The sequence below is a fragment of the Anopheles coluzzii genome, chromosome 3 (genome assembly GCF_943734685.1).
Source record: "Anopheles coluzzii chromosome 3, AcolN3, whole genome shotgun sequence".
Lineage (NCBI taxonomy): Eukaryota > Metazoa > Arthropoda > Insecta > Diptera > Culicidae > Anopheles > Anopheles coluzzii.
Genome location: NC_064671.1, coordinates 48,712,445 through 48,728,939, shown reverse-complemented (window position 1 = coordinate 48,728,939; position 16,495 = coordinate 48,712,445). Strand labels below are relative to the sequence as shown.

At 46.4% G+C, this 16,495-nt stretch overlaps 1 protein-coding gene and 1 long non-coding RNA gene across 6 annotated transcripts in view; one reads left to right on the top strand and one right to left on the bottom strand.

Moving 5' to 3' along the window:
- Positions 1–10,861, top strand: part of LOC120955143 (hemicentin-1-like) — a 155,236-nt gene extending 144,375 nt beyond the window's left edge. For 4 of the 5 annotated variants that reach the window (XM_040375681.2, XM_040375686.2, XM_040375685.2 and 1 more), the window contains exons 6-9: positions 5,027–7,186; positions 7,285–7,671; positions 9,844–10,359; positions 10,492–10,861. In XM_040375681.2, coding sequence (XP_040231615.2) covers positions 5,027–7,186; positions 7,285–7,671; positions 9,844–10,359; positions 10,492–10,778 — 3,350 coding nt within the window. In that variant the 3' untranslated portion in view covers positions 10,779–10,861. Of the gene's footprint in view, positions 1–5,026; positions 7,187–7,284; positions 7,672–8,261; positions 8,295–9,843; positions 10,360–10,491 lie in introns of those variants that run through there. The other variant, XM_040375688.2, reaches the window with a different exon arrangement.
- LOC120955145 (uncharacterized) overlaps positions 1–16,495 on the bottom strand; it is a 66,294-nt gene that overhangs the window by 40,272 nt on the left and 9,527 nt on the right. The gene's annotated exons all lie outside the window — the stretch shown is intronic.

Sequence of the window (16,495 nt, the reverse complement as noted above, 5' to 3'; positions counted from 1 at the left end):
TAACCCTAAAAACCTACGGGGACGCTTACGGACCACCGTGCGCGTATGCGTAGGATAATAATGGTTTGTTTTTATAATAAGAAGAACAAAAAACATATTTCTTTACCTTTGCCTAACCTTTAATGTTAGAGCACAGTCTGTGTGGGTTTACGGAGCTACGGTGCGATTTCAGCAGACTGGGCCAGTATACCTACCAGCCGGGAGCAAAGGTAAACTAAACATACTAAAACCGGATTGTTGAATATTGCTCGCGAGAAGAAACTTTCATAAAGGACTCGTTTTTGCTACAGTTCTACGCAAAACTGCAACAAAAACGCTGACACACTGGCGCTCCTGGCCGAGTAAGGTGTGCAATCAATCATTAATCGATGAAAAATAAGAACCCGTTAGACAGTGGGCACAACACGGCACCGCGATAAGAACGATAGCCGCAAAACGACATCACCAACAGAACAACAAAAACTCTCCGCTCATGGAAAGGCTTTCGTGAACATGGATTTTCCACCATGCACTACACCCTGCACTTCACAAACAATCGCATACAGACGAGCAAACACTTTCAGCAAAAAGGAAGAAAATGACATGCCAAATATCTCTTCCCTTTGGAGATAAGCTGCGTCGCGTCCGCTCCGCACCACGCACTTCTCGTTTCGCTTATTGAGAACACTTACTTCCGGTCCCGGAGTAGAAGTTTTTGCATTCCGTCAACACAAAACTTCAATCAACGACTATCGTCGTCCGCTTGATCGTGTGTGTATGTATGTGTGTATGTGCGCTACCATGGGTGAAAAGGTGGAGAAAGCTTTCTCGTGCATCGAGCATCACCCTGTGTACGTCCCAAATCCGCTGCGGTACGTCCAACCTCACTTATCTCCCGTTTCTTTCACCGTACGGCCGGGCGTGCGTTACAGTAGCTCGGGTGTGCCTTGAGGAAGATTGATGTATGAACAGCAAAAAGGATTTATCGCCTGCCGAACATGAGAATTATTATCCCACTGAAGGAGACTGGTGTCTCCTTGCTCTCGGTCCGGGCACTTTCGGGGAGCGGGTTGACTAGCGCAACCCGGAACGCCATCGATGGGCCTGTGCATATATGCTTTAGCATAACCACAACAGTTCGCACGCACACCCTTGCCTTGCCTTGGCCGTTGCCCTCCATGAACTGGAGCTGGTTTCGGTATTCGCTTCGAAAGGGATATACGCTGCCATCCGAAGAAAGCCATCCTTCAAACGAACGCGCACGGAGCATTGAGAGTCAAGTGTATTTACTCCTCTTTCGAATCGAGCATTTGTCGCTCACGTTCGTGTTCTCCGACGTTCCCGCAACCAGGGAAGGTACAAGAGGGTTGCTTTTATAGACACAACTATAAACTCTCCTCTCGTTCGACGCATTCCGAGGACGGCAAAGCTAGCCACCAAATGCTTTCGGTACGATACTGATGCCATTGCTCGTCAAGGCCTAGGAGGGCCAACCCGCCCGGGCACAACATTTCAGAATTGATAATCACTCCTGTTCAGCTGCAGTAAGAACAGCTGGCCTCACCCAGGACACCGGGAACGTTCAGTCCGTTGCATGGCAAACATGGTACCGGCTCACATTTCTTCATCACAAGGACGTTTCGCTCAGCCCTCAGTGCGGATCTCGCTCGGTCAGAAATGAAAACAACGATTCATTATCACGCCCCACAACCATCGAAGCAGAATACACAGTAGATTCACCCGTTTCCTATGCCTAATGGTGTGCAGCGCACGGAGCAACCTGATTCGCAAACCGAACGGTTTAAGCGCTTCCTATTTTTTTATGCCACTGTTTTCTCCCCTATTCTTCACCTCTGGATGACTACGGCGATGATGATGATCGAGGTGAGAGTTTGTTCACTGCAGTCATGAGAAACTCCTCCAGGGTACATTTCGGTTGGTTGTTTCACATCATTCTAACATCGGTGGAACCGAAACATTCATCGTTGAAATTTCCGACTGCACTGGCCAGCCACGAGTCTCGAGAGTAAAATTGCGAGCTTCCACCCACCCAACGAACCACCACCCACCCACCGTGTGACGTGTTGTTTCGCATTGCGCACCGATCCCGATTTTAAGCTACCTTTGTTCGAAATGATGCACTTGCCCAACTTGTTCGAACATGCCGCACTTTCCTGGTAAAGCGGTTCCGTTTGGCTTAACGTAATTTTCTCCAACCGGTTGGAGAATGCCCTACGGCGCACGGTTCTCGATTGATGGAATCGGTTTTCCGAATTCAGAGAAGCAAAAAAAACAAGCACACCTTCTCGTCGGTTTAGTCCGGTAGATTGTTGTGGATGTACAAAAAACAAAAAAGAAGCCATACTGGACGGATGGACCAGGACCTGTGAGCAGTGTTACCTTGATTTACGCGTTCGGTTAAATCGTTCAACTACTCTACCGCTCACTGGTGTAGTGACCTTTTAATAAAAAAAGAGCGATAGAAACTGTTCACATCCCACACACGCTTTCTGCAACGCCAAATCAAACCACACTTCCAAGTCGGCAGAAACTGGCCCCGGGGGAGGAATTCTACTCACTCCTTTGACATTCGAACGGTCAGCTTGCTGTGCACAGAGTTTTTGCTGATGATGTAGGGCACTGTAATCTAGTATCGTGTGTGTTGGTCTCGCGCGTTCCACCCTGTACAGACCATCTCCGCTCAAACACGCTGATGACCAACGGGTTTTGTACCGACCTAAACGAGAACCTGCCGCCGCGGAGAAAAGCAATTGCAGCGAAAAACAAAACAAAAAACAACGACAAAACGTTATGAAGCATTGCTTATGGAAACACGTTTGGCACGCGTATATCGTTATGACTAATTGCATTTCTGACCGAAACGGAACGAAAGGCCCAGCCACCGACTTAACAACCAGTCTGGGCAAGAAGTGTCTGCGAACCACTTCAGCGTCACTCATACATACATTAATTGCATCTGAAGCAAACAACATTGCCCATAACGCCACTACAACCGGTTTACAGCGCGCGAGCGCGTCTCGCTACAACGGCTGCTCCCGAGTCCCGTGTCCACCAGTTGGCACCGGTTTGCACATCCGTGGAAACAGGTGGACACATACCGACCCCGTGGAATGGTTGGCGTGTGCTCGGTTTTATATGAAGTGATGGCTTTACTGTTGTTGACTTGATTTTTACCAGCAGAAATGACGGCCATCGCGGCTACCTCCGACCTCCAACTCCGCCACCATCGTCTCCCGAAGCCAAAAACACTGTTCGCACGATGGCCACTTTGACACGTGTCAATCAAACTGGTAACTGCGCCGCACAGGCACGGCCAGAACAACGGTCGGGATTGAAGCCACTTGTTGCGCGTCCTGCTGTGAGTTTTGCCACACTTTGCCTTCCCAAAGTGTCTTGGGGCATATCGGGAGCCTGGGGATGCTGGACCGGAGAGGGAAGGTAACAAATGAAATTATTTAATATTTTCAAGTGCCAAGAGCACGGCGCCCTTTCTCGTGCACAAAGTTTCCCGAGGCAAGGCACTGTGATTGACTGTGCCAAAGTGGGCTGAGAGACTGTGTAACAATTACAGCTTTACACTAATTAATGAACTCGAAACATTCCATCCCATTTTAATCAGTCCGATAAAGGGCTCTCCCCACTAGAGATAGAGAGCGGATTCCTTTTCGAGGACGACTTAAATACCCATTAACGTTAATAGTTGGGCAAGTTACTCTTATTTATTATTCACATTTTCATAACTCTCTATCGCATGGTTCAAATCATTTCGTGGCAGCTTGGGATCATACTTTTGCCGCCTGGGCGAGTGTATTAACCCACTAAATCACCCACTAAATCAGTACGATTATTAACACTAATTTGCTTAACAAAGTGAAACTCAAAGTCCTCAATGGTGTCTTAACCTACAAATGGTAACTTTTATTTGACACAAGACGGGGCAAATTATCGTTGTCACCCGAAAGCACCAAATTCCTGCAAACATATTTTATCTCCGTAATACAGACCATCCCGACATCGTCATGTCTTTCCTATACGCTACGGCCACTTGAGCTTACGCTCTAATGCTGACAAAAAGACCAATAATCCCATCTACAATACAATGGGGTGACAAAGCGTACGATCGATAGAAAAAATCACACCGACAATACATTTCCATTTGCCTGGGTGGGCCCCGACCGGGTCACAGAGATATGGACCAATGGCTGTACCGGTGCTCCAAGAACGAGTGAGTGCTTTCCATTTACCCGAACGAACGAACCGCTTCATGCTGCCATCTCCCCCGGGAGCTACTTTACAGCAGGATATGCCAACAAACCCGATGCCGAGCTCTCTGCTCCTGCCAACATGGTCACCCATCGGTGTTGCTGTCCATGCGAGCAGATGGACATTTCACCATGAGAGGGAAAAACTTGTTGAAACTTTCGATGGATGGCCGTGTAGCGAGAGAAGGAAGACGACTGTCCAGAAACTGACTTCTCTCCCCAAAACACGGATATGGAGGATATGGAAAGGAGGGTAGAGTAGTAGATTGCGACACGAAGTTGCAAGTGTCACTACAAATCGGTCCTCATTTACGGCAGCGCTAAGCTCGCCAACTCGTTTCGTTCCCTCTATCACCCAGTCCCATTTTTCCAGCCCTTTCTTTCCCTCTCTCTCTATCACTCTATCGGCTAATGGCACAGTACAGTAATCTGAAGCGGGTTGGAAAACAATTCGTCCTTAACATACGGATATTGCAACAACTACTGCTTTGCACAGAGAGCGTTACGTTCGCCCAACGCCACTGCCGCGAGTGTGTGTGTGTATTTTTTCAAACGACAAGAAGGTTTCACCGGATTAGCGGGCAACGAATGGTCCGCGCCTGGCACGCCGAGGTGACAGGAACATTCACCAAAAACAAGAACTCTGATCCGTGTTAAAAGTTATTGTGCACATAAAAGCTAAATGTTCGCCATTTCATTGCTGTATTCCTCTCCTCTTCTCTAACATGTTGGCGTGTTTTCTGCTCCGTTTCCGTTCGTTACAGATTTTCCACGAGTGAAGGTGGGCCCGGAAAACCCGCTACGCGTCGAGCGGGACAGCACTGCCGTGCTGGAGTGTGCCGTAGACTCGAAACCGAAGGTACCGAACGTACGGTGGACACGGAACGGGCGAATCATCAGTTCGTCGCACTCACACCCGATACAGCGTGTGTCGGTGCAGGATGCGGGCAACTATGCCTGTGCCGCGGACAATGGGCTGGGCAAGATCGGCGAGCAAATCATTACGCTAGACGTGTTGTACGCACCGATTGTCGTGATCGAGTCGAAAACGTGGGAAGCGGAAGAGCGTTCCACCGTGACGATTCGGTGCAATGTCACCTCCAACCCGCCGCCGGTATCAATCGAATGGTTCAAGGAGGGCAGCCCGGACTTCCGGTACGCCGGTGACATCCTGCAACTTAGGGACGTTAAGGCGGAACATGCGGGGCGGTACGTTTGTCGGGCGGTCAACATGATGAAGCCGTACAATGGCAAGATCGTTGAACGGGTGGGCAATTCCACCGTGGCCCTGCTGGTGCGTCATCGACCTGGCCAAGCATACATCAATCCGAGCAAACCGATCGTCCACGTGGGTAACGGTGTGACGCTGACCTGCTCGGCGAACCCACCCGGCTGGCCCGTCCCGCAGTTCCGCTGGTTTAAGGATGCAGTCGGAGAGCAGCAGACGCCGAAAACCATTTTAGCTCAAGGAACTCAGTACGTGATACCCCGGGCGCATCTCGGCAGTGAGGGAAGCTACCACTGTCACGCCGTCAACGAGATGGGCTCTGGTCCGATGGCCACGATCAACCTGGAAGTGCACCAACCTCCCCAGTTCATTGGCAAAATGCAACAGCACATGACGAAGCGTATTGGCGATACGGACTTCTCGGCCACGTGCCATGCGAAGGGTAAGCCGCGCCCGATGGTACGTTGGTTAAAGGATGGCCGTGACATCACAACCGATGCCAACATGTACCGCATCAGCACGAACAACAACGACGGTCTCAGCGGCATGGTGACGGTGCAGAGCACGTTGCTCTTCCAGGGGAAAGCCCGTCCGCACAAAAATCAACTACTGCCAAGCGATCGGGGCACTTACACGTGTCTCTTTGAGAACGAGGTCAGTACGGCTAACGCCAGCATGAACCTGCGCATCGAGCACGGTCCGATCGTGCTGCACCAGTACAACAAGGTGGCGTACGAAATCAACGAGAATGCTGCCGTCATGTGCAGGGTGCAGGCGTATCCAAAACCCGAGTTCCAATGGCAGCTGGGTACCAACACGGCCGCCCTGTCAATGTCCGCTGATGAGCACTACGAGATCAACACCACCACCGACAACAACGACATTTACACAAGCGTCCTTCGCATCAACCGGGTTAAGCACGAAGATTACGGAGACTATACCTGTCGGGTTGGAAACTCGATCGAAACGATCCGGGCACCGATCCGGCTGCAACCGAAAGGACCGCCGGAAAAACCGACCAATCTCGGGGTGGCCGACGTTGGTTCCAACTACGTGTCGCTTGTGTGGGATCCGGGCTTTGATGGTGGCATTACCAATACGAAATTCTTCGTATCTTACCGCAAGGTCGCAATCCCGCACCACGACCAGGTGAAGGAGGACTGCGGCATTGTGCAGCAGGTCAGCTCGGAATGGATGGAGTACGACTGTCAGCGTGATGTACCGTGCAGCGTAACGCCACTGGATCAGTACCAGAGCTACGTTTTCAAGGTGAAGGCGATCAACAGCAAGGGCAATTCGGAACCCTCGAACGAAGTAGCGACCACGACAAAGATCAGCAAGATCCCCGTACCGCTGCACGTTGGTTTCGATCCCGATACGAAACAGCTTGGCCTAAACATTGGAGCCACCTGTCTGGCACTGATCGCGGTGGTGGAGACCATCGGTTTTCACGAAAGCCCGATAGCCACCTGGCAAGTGGTGCAATCGATACCGCTAGCAGTGTCCGGCAATGGACCGACGTACAAGGAGCAGGTGCTAGAAAATATGTACTCCGCCCGACGTTCGAGTGGCCGATCGATGGCCAGCGATGATGATTTCCCGATGGCTCTGGAGGAGGAAATCCCTCCGAAGGTGCGCGTAAAGCTGTGTCTAAAGTCAAGCCACGAGTACTGCGGGGACTATATGGATGCTGAAAGTAAGTACAACTGGCACTAGGCCCTTTTGTATGAAACAATAATGCTTACTGCTTACTGTAACAATGCTAACGATTGTCACTCCGCTTCACTCTTTCAGTTGGTCCTGCTCTCATACACGATTCCGCTTTCATAGCAACGCCGACGCTGATCGCGATCGTGGTTTCGTGCGTAGTCTTTGCCCTGTTCGTGGGTCTCATGCTAATGTTCTGCCGCTGCAAACGCAATCAAACGAAGAAATCGAACCAAACGAAAGACTACGAGATGGACTCGGTCAGACCGTCCATAGTGGCACAGCAAAGCCAGGCACCGCCGCCCTACTATCCAACGACTACCGGCCTGGACAACAAGGCGCTGGAGCACTCGATGGATTTAGCCTTGCAACTCGAAGACCAAAAAACATCCGTCTACGCAACGCACAACGGGTACGGCTATCACACCGGCACGGGCATACAAGTGGCTGGCCATAGTCTACCGGCCAACGAATGTAAGTAGCGATGTCGCACCAAACCCTTGTCGCTTCGAATGAATCGGGTTCGGTTTTAAGCTGTTCTTTAATGATTGAAATGGCAGCTGCATTGTTTTGAATGTTCTTACATTTTCTTAAAAAAAAAAAACAAAACCATTTCAGCTCGCTAGTTCATTTCTTAGCATAGGTTTCTTATGATAGCATCAATTAGTTCGATTGACAAACTCTACGCCAGTTGCGTTACTGCGCTCATGTTTCAGTAGCAGCGTCCTTCTGTATTTATGTGTTGCTGTATACCATACTTGACATCCGCCCATTACCACCAGTACTACCTTCCTCCTACCAAAAAAAAGCAACACAGTAAATTGTGCAATCTTACCAACTAACAACATTTCTTTAAGCTAATCCCGATACAAGAAGAAAACGTTTCGTTCCACGTATTTATGTATCTTTCCTTTCACAACCCAATTGTTCCTTCCGGATTCCAACTATTTCTGGGTGCCCTCTATGTCTTTCTGTCGCTAACACCAACCAAACATCAACTTATTAACTTCCCATTCTCGCCACCAATTTCTGTGCTGTGCGCGTTATCGCTTCTACTAACCCAGGACTAGCAAGCGCCATAACTTCCATTCCAGCAGGTAAATAGTTCATTGTACTGTCAATCCAGTACACCGATACTGGTCTGCTGTCTGCGTTTTGCACTGTCGTGTTAGTTTTCTCATGCAAATGTCTAGCCTAACAACTACTGCACCCACTCCAATAGCTATGGTTTTTTTGATTATGCACCTAACCCCCAAACGCTTCACAACCGGATGCATCGAACGTGTTGCTTGCTGTGTGAAGCCTATCCCGCCTCTAACTCCCTTACCACCCATCAAGCGTGTGGACTGTTAGTTGCGCAAACTGGTAGTGAAACATTTTGCTGTGTTTTTCACCAAATGCTTAATCCAGTAGCTATTGAATTGCCAAATTGTTAAAAAAAAATGTATTCAGCATGTCCGTTGCGCTTGGTAATACTTTCGCTGTCCCTAGTGTAACGACACCTTAAACATCCTGTAGTAGAACTAGCAAAGCTGCACCATCTTGCATGTAACGTTAGCACTATAATTTGCTTAAAATCATGCTTTATTTATAGTTACATTTTTAGTTTTCATGCTAGTTGTTTGATTTTGTGCATATTTTTTGTCAGTTCGAGAACGGCGTTCAGAATAACCCACAACCTAAACAACAAACGGGGCATACAAACACTTTGACGTACTTGCGTACTGTTGGAAGCGATAAAGACCGATCGTTTCGTATAGAGTTTAATTGGTTTTACCTTCAAGCATTCACAGCTTGTCCGTCGTTGGTCGAAAACAAAACATTCCCACCATTTGCTCGACACTTCGCCGAGCAACATGAACAGATTTTTAATTCAGTCAAATGAACATGTTGGATTAATCTTCAATGCACTCCGCATCCTTAACTCCAACACAGAGCAGTGTGCATGGTTTCGCAAAAAAAGAAGTGAGCCACATTTAAATAGCATAAGCATAAGCCTATATGGAACTAGGCCATACAAAGCAACCGTAATCCTCTCAGGTCGGGCACACGCTCACATTCGCAATAACAAAACCAACAACAATGCAAAAAAGGGTTTACATTGTTCAGTTTTCATTTCAAGCACGGAACGCAACAAAATCCTTCCCTTTTTGTGTGTGTTTGTATGTAACATTCTCACTGTTTTGTCCCCGCTTTTGCCTATCGTGTGTCCTCAAAGAATTCACAAATGGAATGCAAACTTAAATGCAACTCCAACCGCCCCACTGACAACCGGATGTTGATCGTAGTGCTGCGGACGCACTGGGGTTTACCATTAATCCCATATCCCGTATTATTCCCACCGACCGAGTGGGGGAGTATGACTTTATCCTGAATGCATATACCTCGAGAAGCACATTTCCACCACCACCAGCACCCACCACCAGGATCCACCCCACCTGCACTGTCTGTTGCGCACTGTTGTTTGCACACGATTTGGCGTTAGAGCGATTTTTACTGCTTCAAATGAACTTTATAATAAAAAAAAATCCTCTCTTTTTCCATTTTCTCTCTCTCTCTCTCTCTTTATCCCTCCTGTTTGCCTTGGCTTTGTTCTCCCTGGATACCGGTTACATCGTGGTTTCGATTGCGTTTTCATCGCCGCAGGGGTCACGATGGGTTACACGGAAAACAGTTACACCAACTCAAACAACGGAGGCAGCGTCAATTCACAGGATTCCATCTGGCAGATGAAGGGAGCACCGCCACCATCAACCGCTGGCCACCATCCCGCAACGATGGCCGCCATCGGCATCCAGCCGCTCTCGATGGGCAGCTTGCAGCACGGTGGCTCGGCGTATGCTACCACCACCACCACCACTACCGCTGCGGCCGGTTCGAGTACGCCCGGTTTGGCCTATGGGTACGATCCGATTGCGACGCACTCGAACGTGTACGGCGGCGCGATGACGATAGGGGGTGACGAGTACAGCCAATATCCCCACCAGGCGGCCACACCCAGCCAGCACGGTGGCGAAGACGACTACCTACACCATCATCACCATCATGCGGTGGCGGCAATGCGCCAAAGCCAGAATCCCTCCCGGCAGCAGGAGTACTGCGGCGATTCCTACGCGTCTGTACATAAAGCAAAGAAACGATTAGACCAGCCATCGCATTTCGGTAGGACACAAAACCACTACCAGCGCGCGCCCGAGTAACGCTCAAGCGTCCGGGTAATGCAATTCCACTCCATTCGCTAACCGGGTGCTATCCCCCAATCCCTCTCGATTTTCTGCTGTAATGTAATTTCAGACTCATCATATCACGACGTTAGCGGTTTGCCCGATCCGTATCTGGATCAGCAGCAACAGCAGCAGCAGCAACAGCCACAACATCAGCTGCATCAGCTAGATCAGGAGGACAGCAAATCACTGCTACAGCTAAACCACCCGCAAGACCACGGCAGCTTACACCTGCACGCACAGCAGCAGCAGCAGCAGCAGCAGCAACCGCAACCAATCTACGAGGACAACCTGGAGAGCGGCTACTCGACACCGAACTCGCGGAATCGTCGCGTCATACGGGAGATAATTGTCTGAGAACAGCCCCGGGTACGGTTCGCGGATAGCGGATCGTGCCTGTAAGCTGGAGGTGTGAATCCATCCATTTCCGGTTTTTCTTTCTCGCTAAACAAATCATCCACACCCACACACGCAGACACACACGCAGACACTCACAGATATGCAAACAAACAAAGTCGTCCGATCCTCGCCCATGTGCATCCACTGTGTGTGTGGATGTGCAATCGTGTGCAATCGATTGTTGGAGGGCCAAACAGCCGGGACGACGGGGAGCGAGTGTTACCGTGCAACGGGCGGATAAAAACATGATGCCGCAAAATCGCTCAATTCAAAGAGGACGATTTGCATAAATTGATCGGGACTACCAGCTACCGTTGCCTCCTTTTCCTCGTCCCGCAGAGGCAACAGTTCCGCGCCCTTTCGCGTATATCAATTAAAAGCCTTGCAGCAGCATCATGCGTGCATGTATGTGCGGGTGTGTGAGTGTGTGTGTGTGTGTGAGAGAGATTCGTAATCGTTCTACAAATTAGGGAAATGGGGGGAGGTATACCACCACTGAACTGAACCTGCAATGGGATGGTCTCTTTTTTAAGCCCTCGGCAACGAGAGCTAATCGCGCTGCGTTCGATGCGAAATTATGGATGTGTATCTCTCGACTCATTATTGCTTCATCGGTGGCCAAGCTATGCACGGATGCGATAGCGGGCGACAATTGTTTGTCAGCCCGGCTCAAACCGCAGGGATTCCCGATAAAAACAAGCAAACTACTACAACCAAAACCACCCCAAAACCGCCACACACTACTGCTACACACATTGCGGTTGGGCCAGAACAGTTTGTTACAGTTTGCGTAGCTAATTGTTTTAGTTTGACACATTAATTTAAGTGCTTCTGTTCTGGCCGACGGGTAATCAGTCTAACTGACCCAAAATGCACCGCACTTGTGTATGTGTGTGTATGTGTGCGATGCTTGGTTGTGTGTGTTTTTTTATGTTTGTTTGTTTAATATTGCCCTTCCTTATGCATTACATGTAGTGTAAAACATGCCGATTAAATTACGTTCTATTGCTGCTAAGGGGAAGGGAACGGTAACACACAATTGGTATAAGCTTTTGCGACCACAAAATGACTGATGCTACCCCCGACATCCCGACTGAAATTAACTACTCAATGTGGGAAATTTGCAACATGACAAAGAAACAACTCTCTAAAGAGCGTTGCATGCGTTGCGGACAACATGACATTATTGTCCTGCCGAACAGTGTGTGTGTGTGTGTGTGTGTGTGTGTGTGTGTGTGTGTGTGTGTGTGTGTGTGTGTGTGTGTGTGTGTGTGTGTGTGTGTGTGTGTGTGTGTGTGTGTGTGTGTGTGTGTGTGTGTGTGTGTGTGTGTGTGTGTGTGTGTGTGTGTGTGTGTGTGTGTGTGTGTGTGTGTGTGTGTGTGGTCCAACCCTGTCCAACCCCGTTCTGCTCATTCACTAGTGGATACTCGTATTTTAATATGTTTCTATACCAATGATTAGGATTAGGTTTCGATGTTATTTTGTTTAAATCTTCCTATTTAGGTAGCTAACGCCCGCCGCTTGCCATCTCGCTTGGCCAATCGACCAGCATAATTACTCAAATACACATACACACCACGGCCGTCGTCGGGGTATTGTGTACTCGAAAGGGAGCTGTAAGGGTCATATTGGGAGGGGGGTCCACAATTACACAACAGCTGCTAGTGCATATGCTGAAAAAGAATGCAAGGCAACGAGCGTAAATGCATGTCAATGCATTCGCACATATGTTATACTACACACACACACTTACGCGTACACACATACACACTTAGATTACTGACGTGTAGAAGAAAAATATGTGTCCTTAAAATCAAACGCGTCACTACTGATGATGCTGATCGTAGCTTTACACTGCTACACGTGTAGCCCATGTGGAACTATCCTTTGCCAACGATCGTCCGATTGTGCTGCTGCACAGTGACCAAAGGGTTACTAATCATTGTGCAATCCACCCCCTCGCTACCCCCTTCCCTTCTATGTGTTGTGTGTACGCTGAACTTATGTTTGATTTTCTGTCTCTACACAAGTGTATGACGGTCTGCGATAATGATTTGCGTGCGAGTGCCTGTGTGTGCATGTGTATTGGAAAGGGGAGAAGGCATTTAGTATGCTATTGTGCTTCTACGTGAACGATCACTGAATGCACAAGTGCACAAACAGAAATTAGTGGATATTCGAATTTAAACTAACCATGGGAATCCGTTGCAAACACACTCAACCATATACACTACACACTAGCGCGTATCATGGAGAAAGCATTTGAAAGTATGCAAGTAACATCACTGTTCACATCAATCTGTAAACAACCAGCGGCCACTTAGTACTACATACAACTACAACTGCACAAAACACGTCCCACATTACTGCGGTGTGTGAGGCATAATTCAAAGCCGCCCTTTAAACCGCACTCACCAATATCGGATCCCGATCGCAACTAGATCAACGTAGTTACATTAGCTCATTGACAACCACACGACTGTAGCAACAATCACCGAGAGCAGACCTGTGACCCAATCTGTTTCGCTTTCTGCCAAACTGGTCCGTTTCTGTGCTTTTTTTAGTTTCGATATCAATTTTATAGACGATCAGTTAGTGTCCTCTACGCCCTTTCTTTTGATCACTATGGAACAGGTCAATGTGGGTTGTGCAAAATACATTTCTGGCTATGTACGCTATGCTGCATGTGTCTGTGTGTGTATGTCTGTTTGTGGGATGCATGTGTGCGTGTGTGTATGTGTGTGCGAATGTATGGTTATGCGTGTGTTGTATAGGAAATATCGAATTTATCTACGCGAACGCGAAACTTATTAAACGTGCTATAATGAACACACAAAAATGCAGACATCGGAAAGCAAAAACAAATGTGTATTGAATTTAAACGCATCGGAATTTATACAGTAAAAAAACACAAACTCCCTCCTCCTCCTCTTCATAGTACACGAACGCTCCCTGACACACACTGAAGTTTGATAAGGATAAGTGAATTTAAATCACAAATATTTGTTGGCATGTGAACACACAAAAAATGCTGTTGAAGAAAAAGATGCATTTTGATTTGATGCTTCATACTCTACAATTCCAGCAAAGATACGAAAATTATAGAATTAATTTTCTTTAGAACATTCTCACCCAAAGTTTAACAAGTGCGCATTTGTTAACAGAAAGTTTTGTAACCATTAATCGTGTTAAACATTTCAAAGAGTTTATGTTTTAAAACAGTGGATTTGAAAAAAAAAAACGAACATATGTTACGAAAAGCCTTTTCGATGGAGAGCTTTCTCTCGTCGAACCGTAGCGCCATCTAGGGTGAGATTTTTTTGTCGTTGATTTGATTCTTTGCTTTTTGATTTTTTATTTCGTGTTTTCTTTTTCAAACGATTCAACCGTTTAGCTAAATTCTATTTAGCTGGAGTACGTATATTTTTTTTGCGTATAGCTTTTATTTAAACAATATTTTCAAATTCATTTCATCATGCGCAACATCATTACTTTGAAGTAATACCGAATATTCACATTAAAACACACCAAATCTTACATCCACGCAGGCAGTTTAATAATCGCTCCGCTATTATCGTCGCACTTCAAAATTCATTCATTTTGTGTGTGTTCATAGCTGTTTCAAAATGATCTCGATCGCACAAAAATGCTAATTCCCTGTTCGGTAAAACGAAAGATACAGCTTATCCACCAATAAGTACACGTGACGATGGGTTTGGTGAATTGGAACAGTGACATTTCGCTGCCACCAGATCATGCTGTTTTTTGTATGAATATATACGAACACTAATTTTAAAAACTCAACTCTAGATAGATAGGAAAGCTTATGCCCGCCATACGATGCGAACACAAGAAGCCCAAATCGTTCGATTGAAAACGTGATGAGTACGTGAGAAGGCAGAACACGACAGAGATCGGATAGAACCGGGAATTATAGCAATGTAAAAACTAGACGTATAAGTGTAAACATTTAAATATAATTATTTTAAATTCTAGTGAATCGGGAACGACACCAGTTCCGCCACGTCAACACTCAGAGCAGTGGTTCGTTATCTTGGAGGAAAAATTCAATGCAATCCTACATTGAACCACTTGATGAAACGCTAATGTAGCAAAACCTTAACAAACATTAGGGACAGAGGTATATCAAAGTGTTACCCGAAAGGATCGAAAAACATATGCAAAGTGTAAATATACTGTAGCTGTAAGATGATCCCCCATCGTATAGAGGAAAATTAAAGCGGATTCTTCTATCACATATACATACATATATACCTTGAGAAAACACTCACAAACATAAAACTGTCACGTCGTGCGAGATTTAAGCAAATTAAATAGACAAAACAACTAAGCTGTACGATCACAACAGACGAAAGCGATGGTGAGTGGGTTATGATCGATCATTCAGTCCAACAAACACTTAAAAACACACACATTCACACAAGAGCAACCCAAAGTTGAGCAAAGAGTTGTGTTTCCTGTTTTTATTTGCGCACAGCGATGCGTAAGAAGAACAACACGATACTGAACAGAAACTGAAAAATGATATTTTAAATAAAGCAGAAATACGAAAAGATTACACTAAATGCTCCAATTTCGTTACGTATTCCGAAATTAATCACGCGTGGTAAGTAATTCAAATTTAAGTACAAAGCATACTCTCTTTTACAATTTTCCTTATTAAGCGCACTTTACTGTGCGCAACATGTTGCTTCACAGCAATGTTTCGTAAATTACAACTTTTCCTATTATGTTTTACCTAGAACACTACTTATTAAGTTCGCCGTTGAGCACCGGTACTAATTTTATGACGCAGATCCGAAGCGAAGGTGTAAAACTATGGGCAATAAACACCTTTGCCGGTAGCAACAGCTAACGCAGAAGGTGATAAAAGTTTTTCAATATACAATATACAGCTTGCAACTTGATTTTGTCTTTGTTTTTTTTGTTTTGCAACATCCCGTTTATGATCGGAAGAAAAACTCGAAGCTTACACAACTTTGCATCTGTTTTGCGTATTTGCCAGCTTGTTGTTATTATGCATCTTAATCTTTTACGCTGCTAGTTCCTCTTCGTGCATACCGAGGACAAATAAATTGTCCCAAGAGTACTTAGAGAAATAAACTGGTTGTTTTTTGCTTGGACGATGTGCTCGACAGGAATGGCAGTAGGGAACTGATGAGCATTTTTTATTTTCTACCATCAGCCTCTCCTATACTAAAGAGAGTAAAAGTTTTCTTCGAATCCCATTTGCAGTGTTTTATTTAGTTTGTGCTTTTAATTAATTGTACCTCCCTAGCAACTGTAATCTTTCGGTACACGTGTAAATCTTGAGCTATTTGGAATTATGTTCAAATGTCCCGCTTTGAATGTTTCGTTGTGTAAGAATCGGGGATGAATGGGACCATGCAATAGGGGACTAATGGGGTAGATTTGCTTGTAATAAGCCGGCGCTAGTTCCCAAAAAGCATGTTCAGCTCAAGGTCCGATCGAGTAAAATTGTATTCATATTGGAATATGTTTATTCGATTTTTGTAATTCATTTTTTACTTGGATTATATACTGTCTTCAATGCAACCACGCAGTTTAATTTAATTGTTAAATTATACACGTTAATGTTTATGTTTAATTGTTCGCCGTATGGTTTAACAAAATTAAGTTCTTATACACTATTG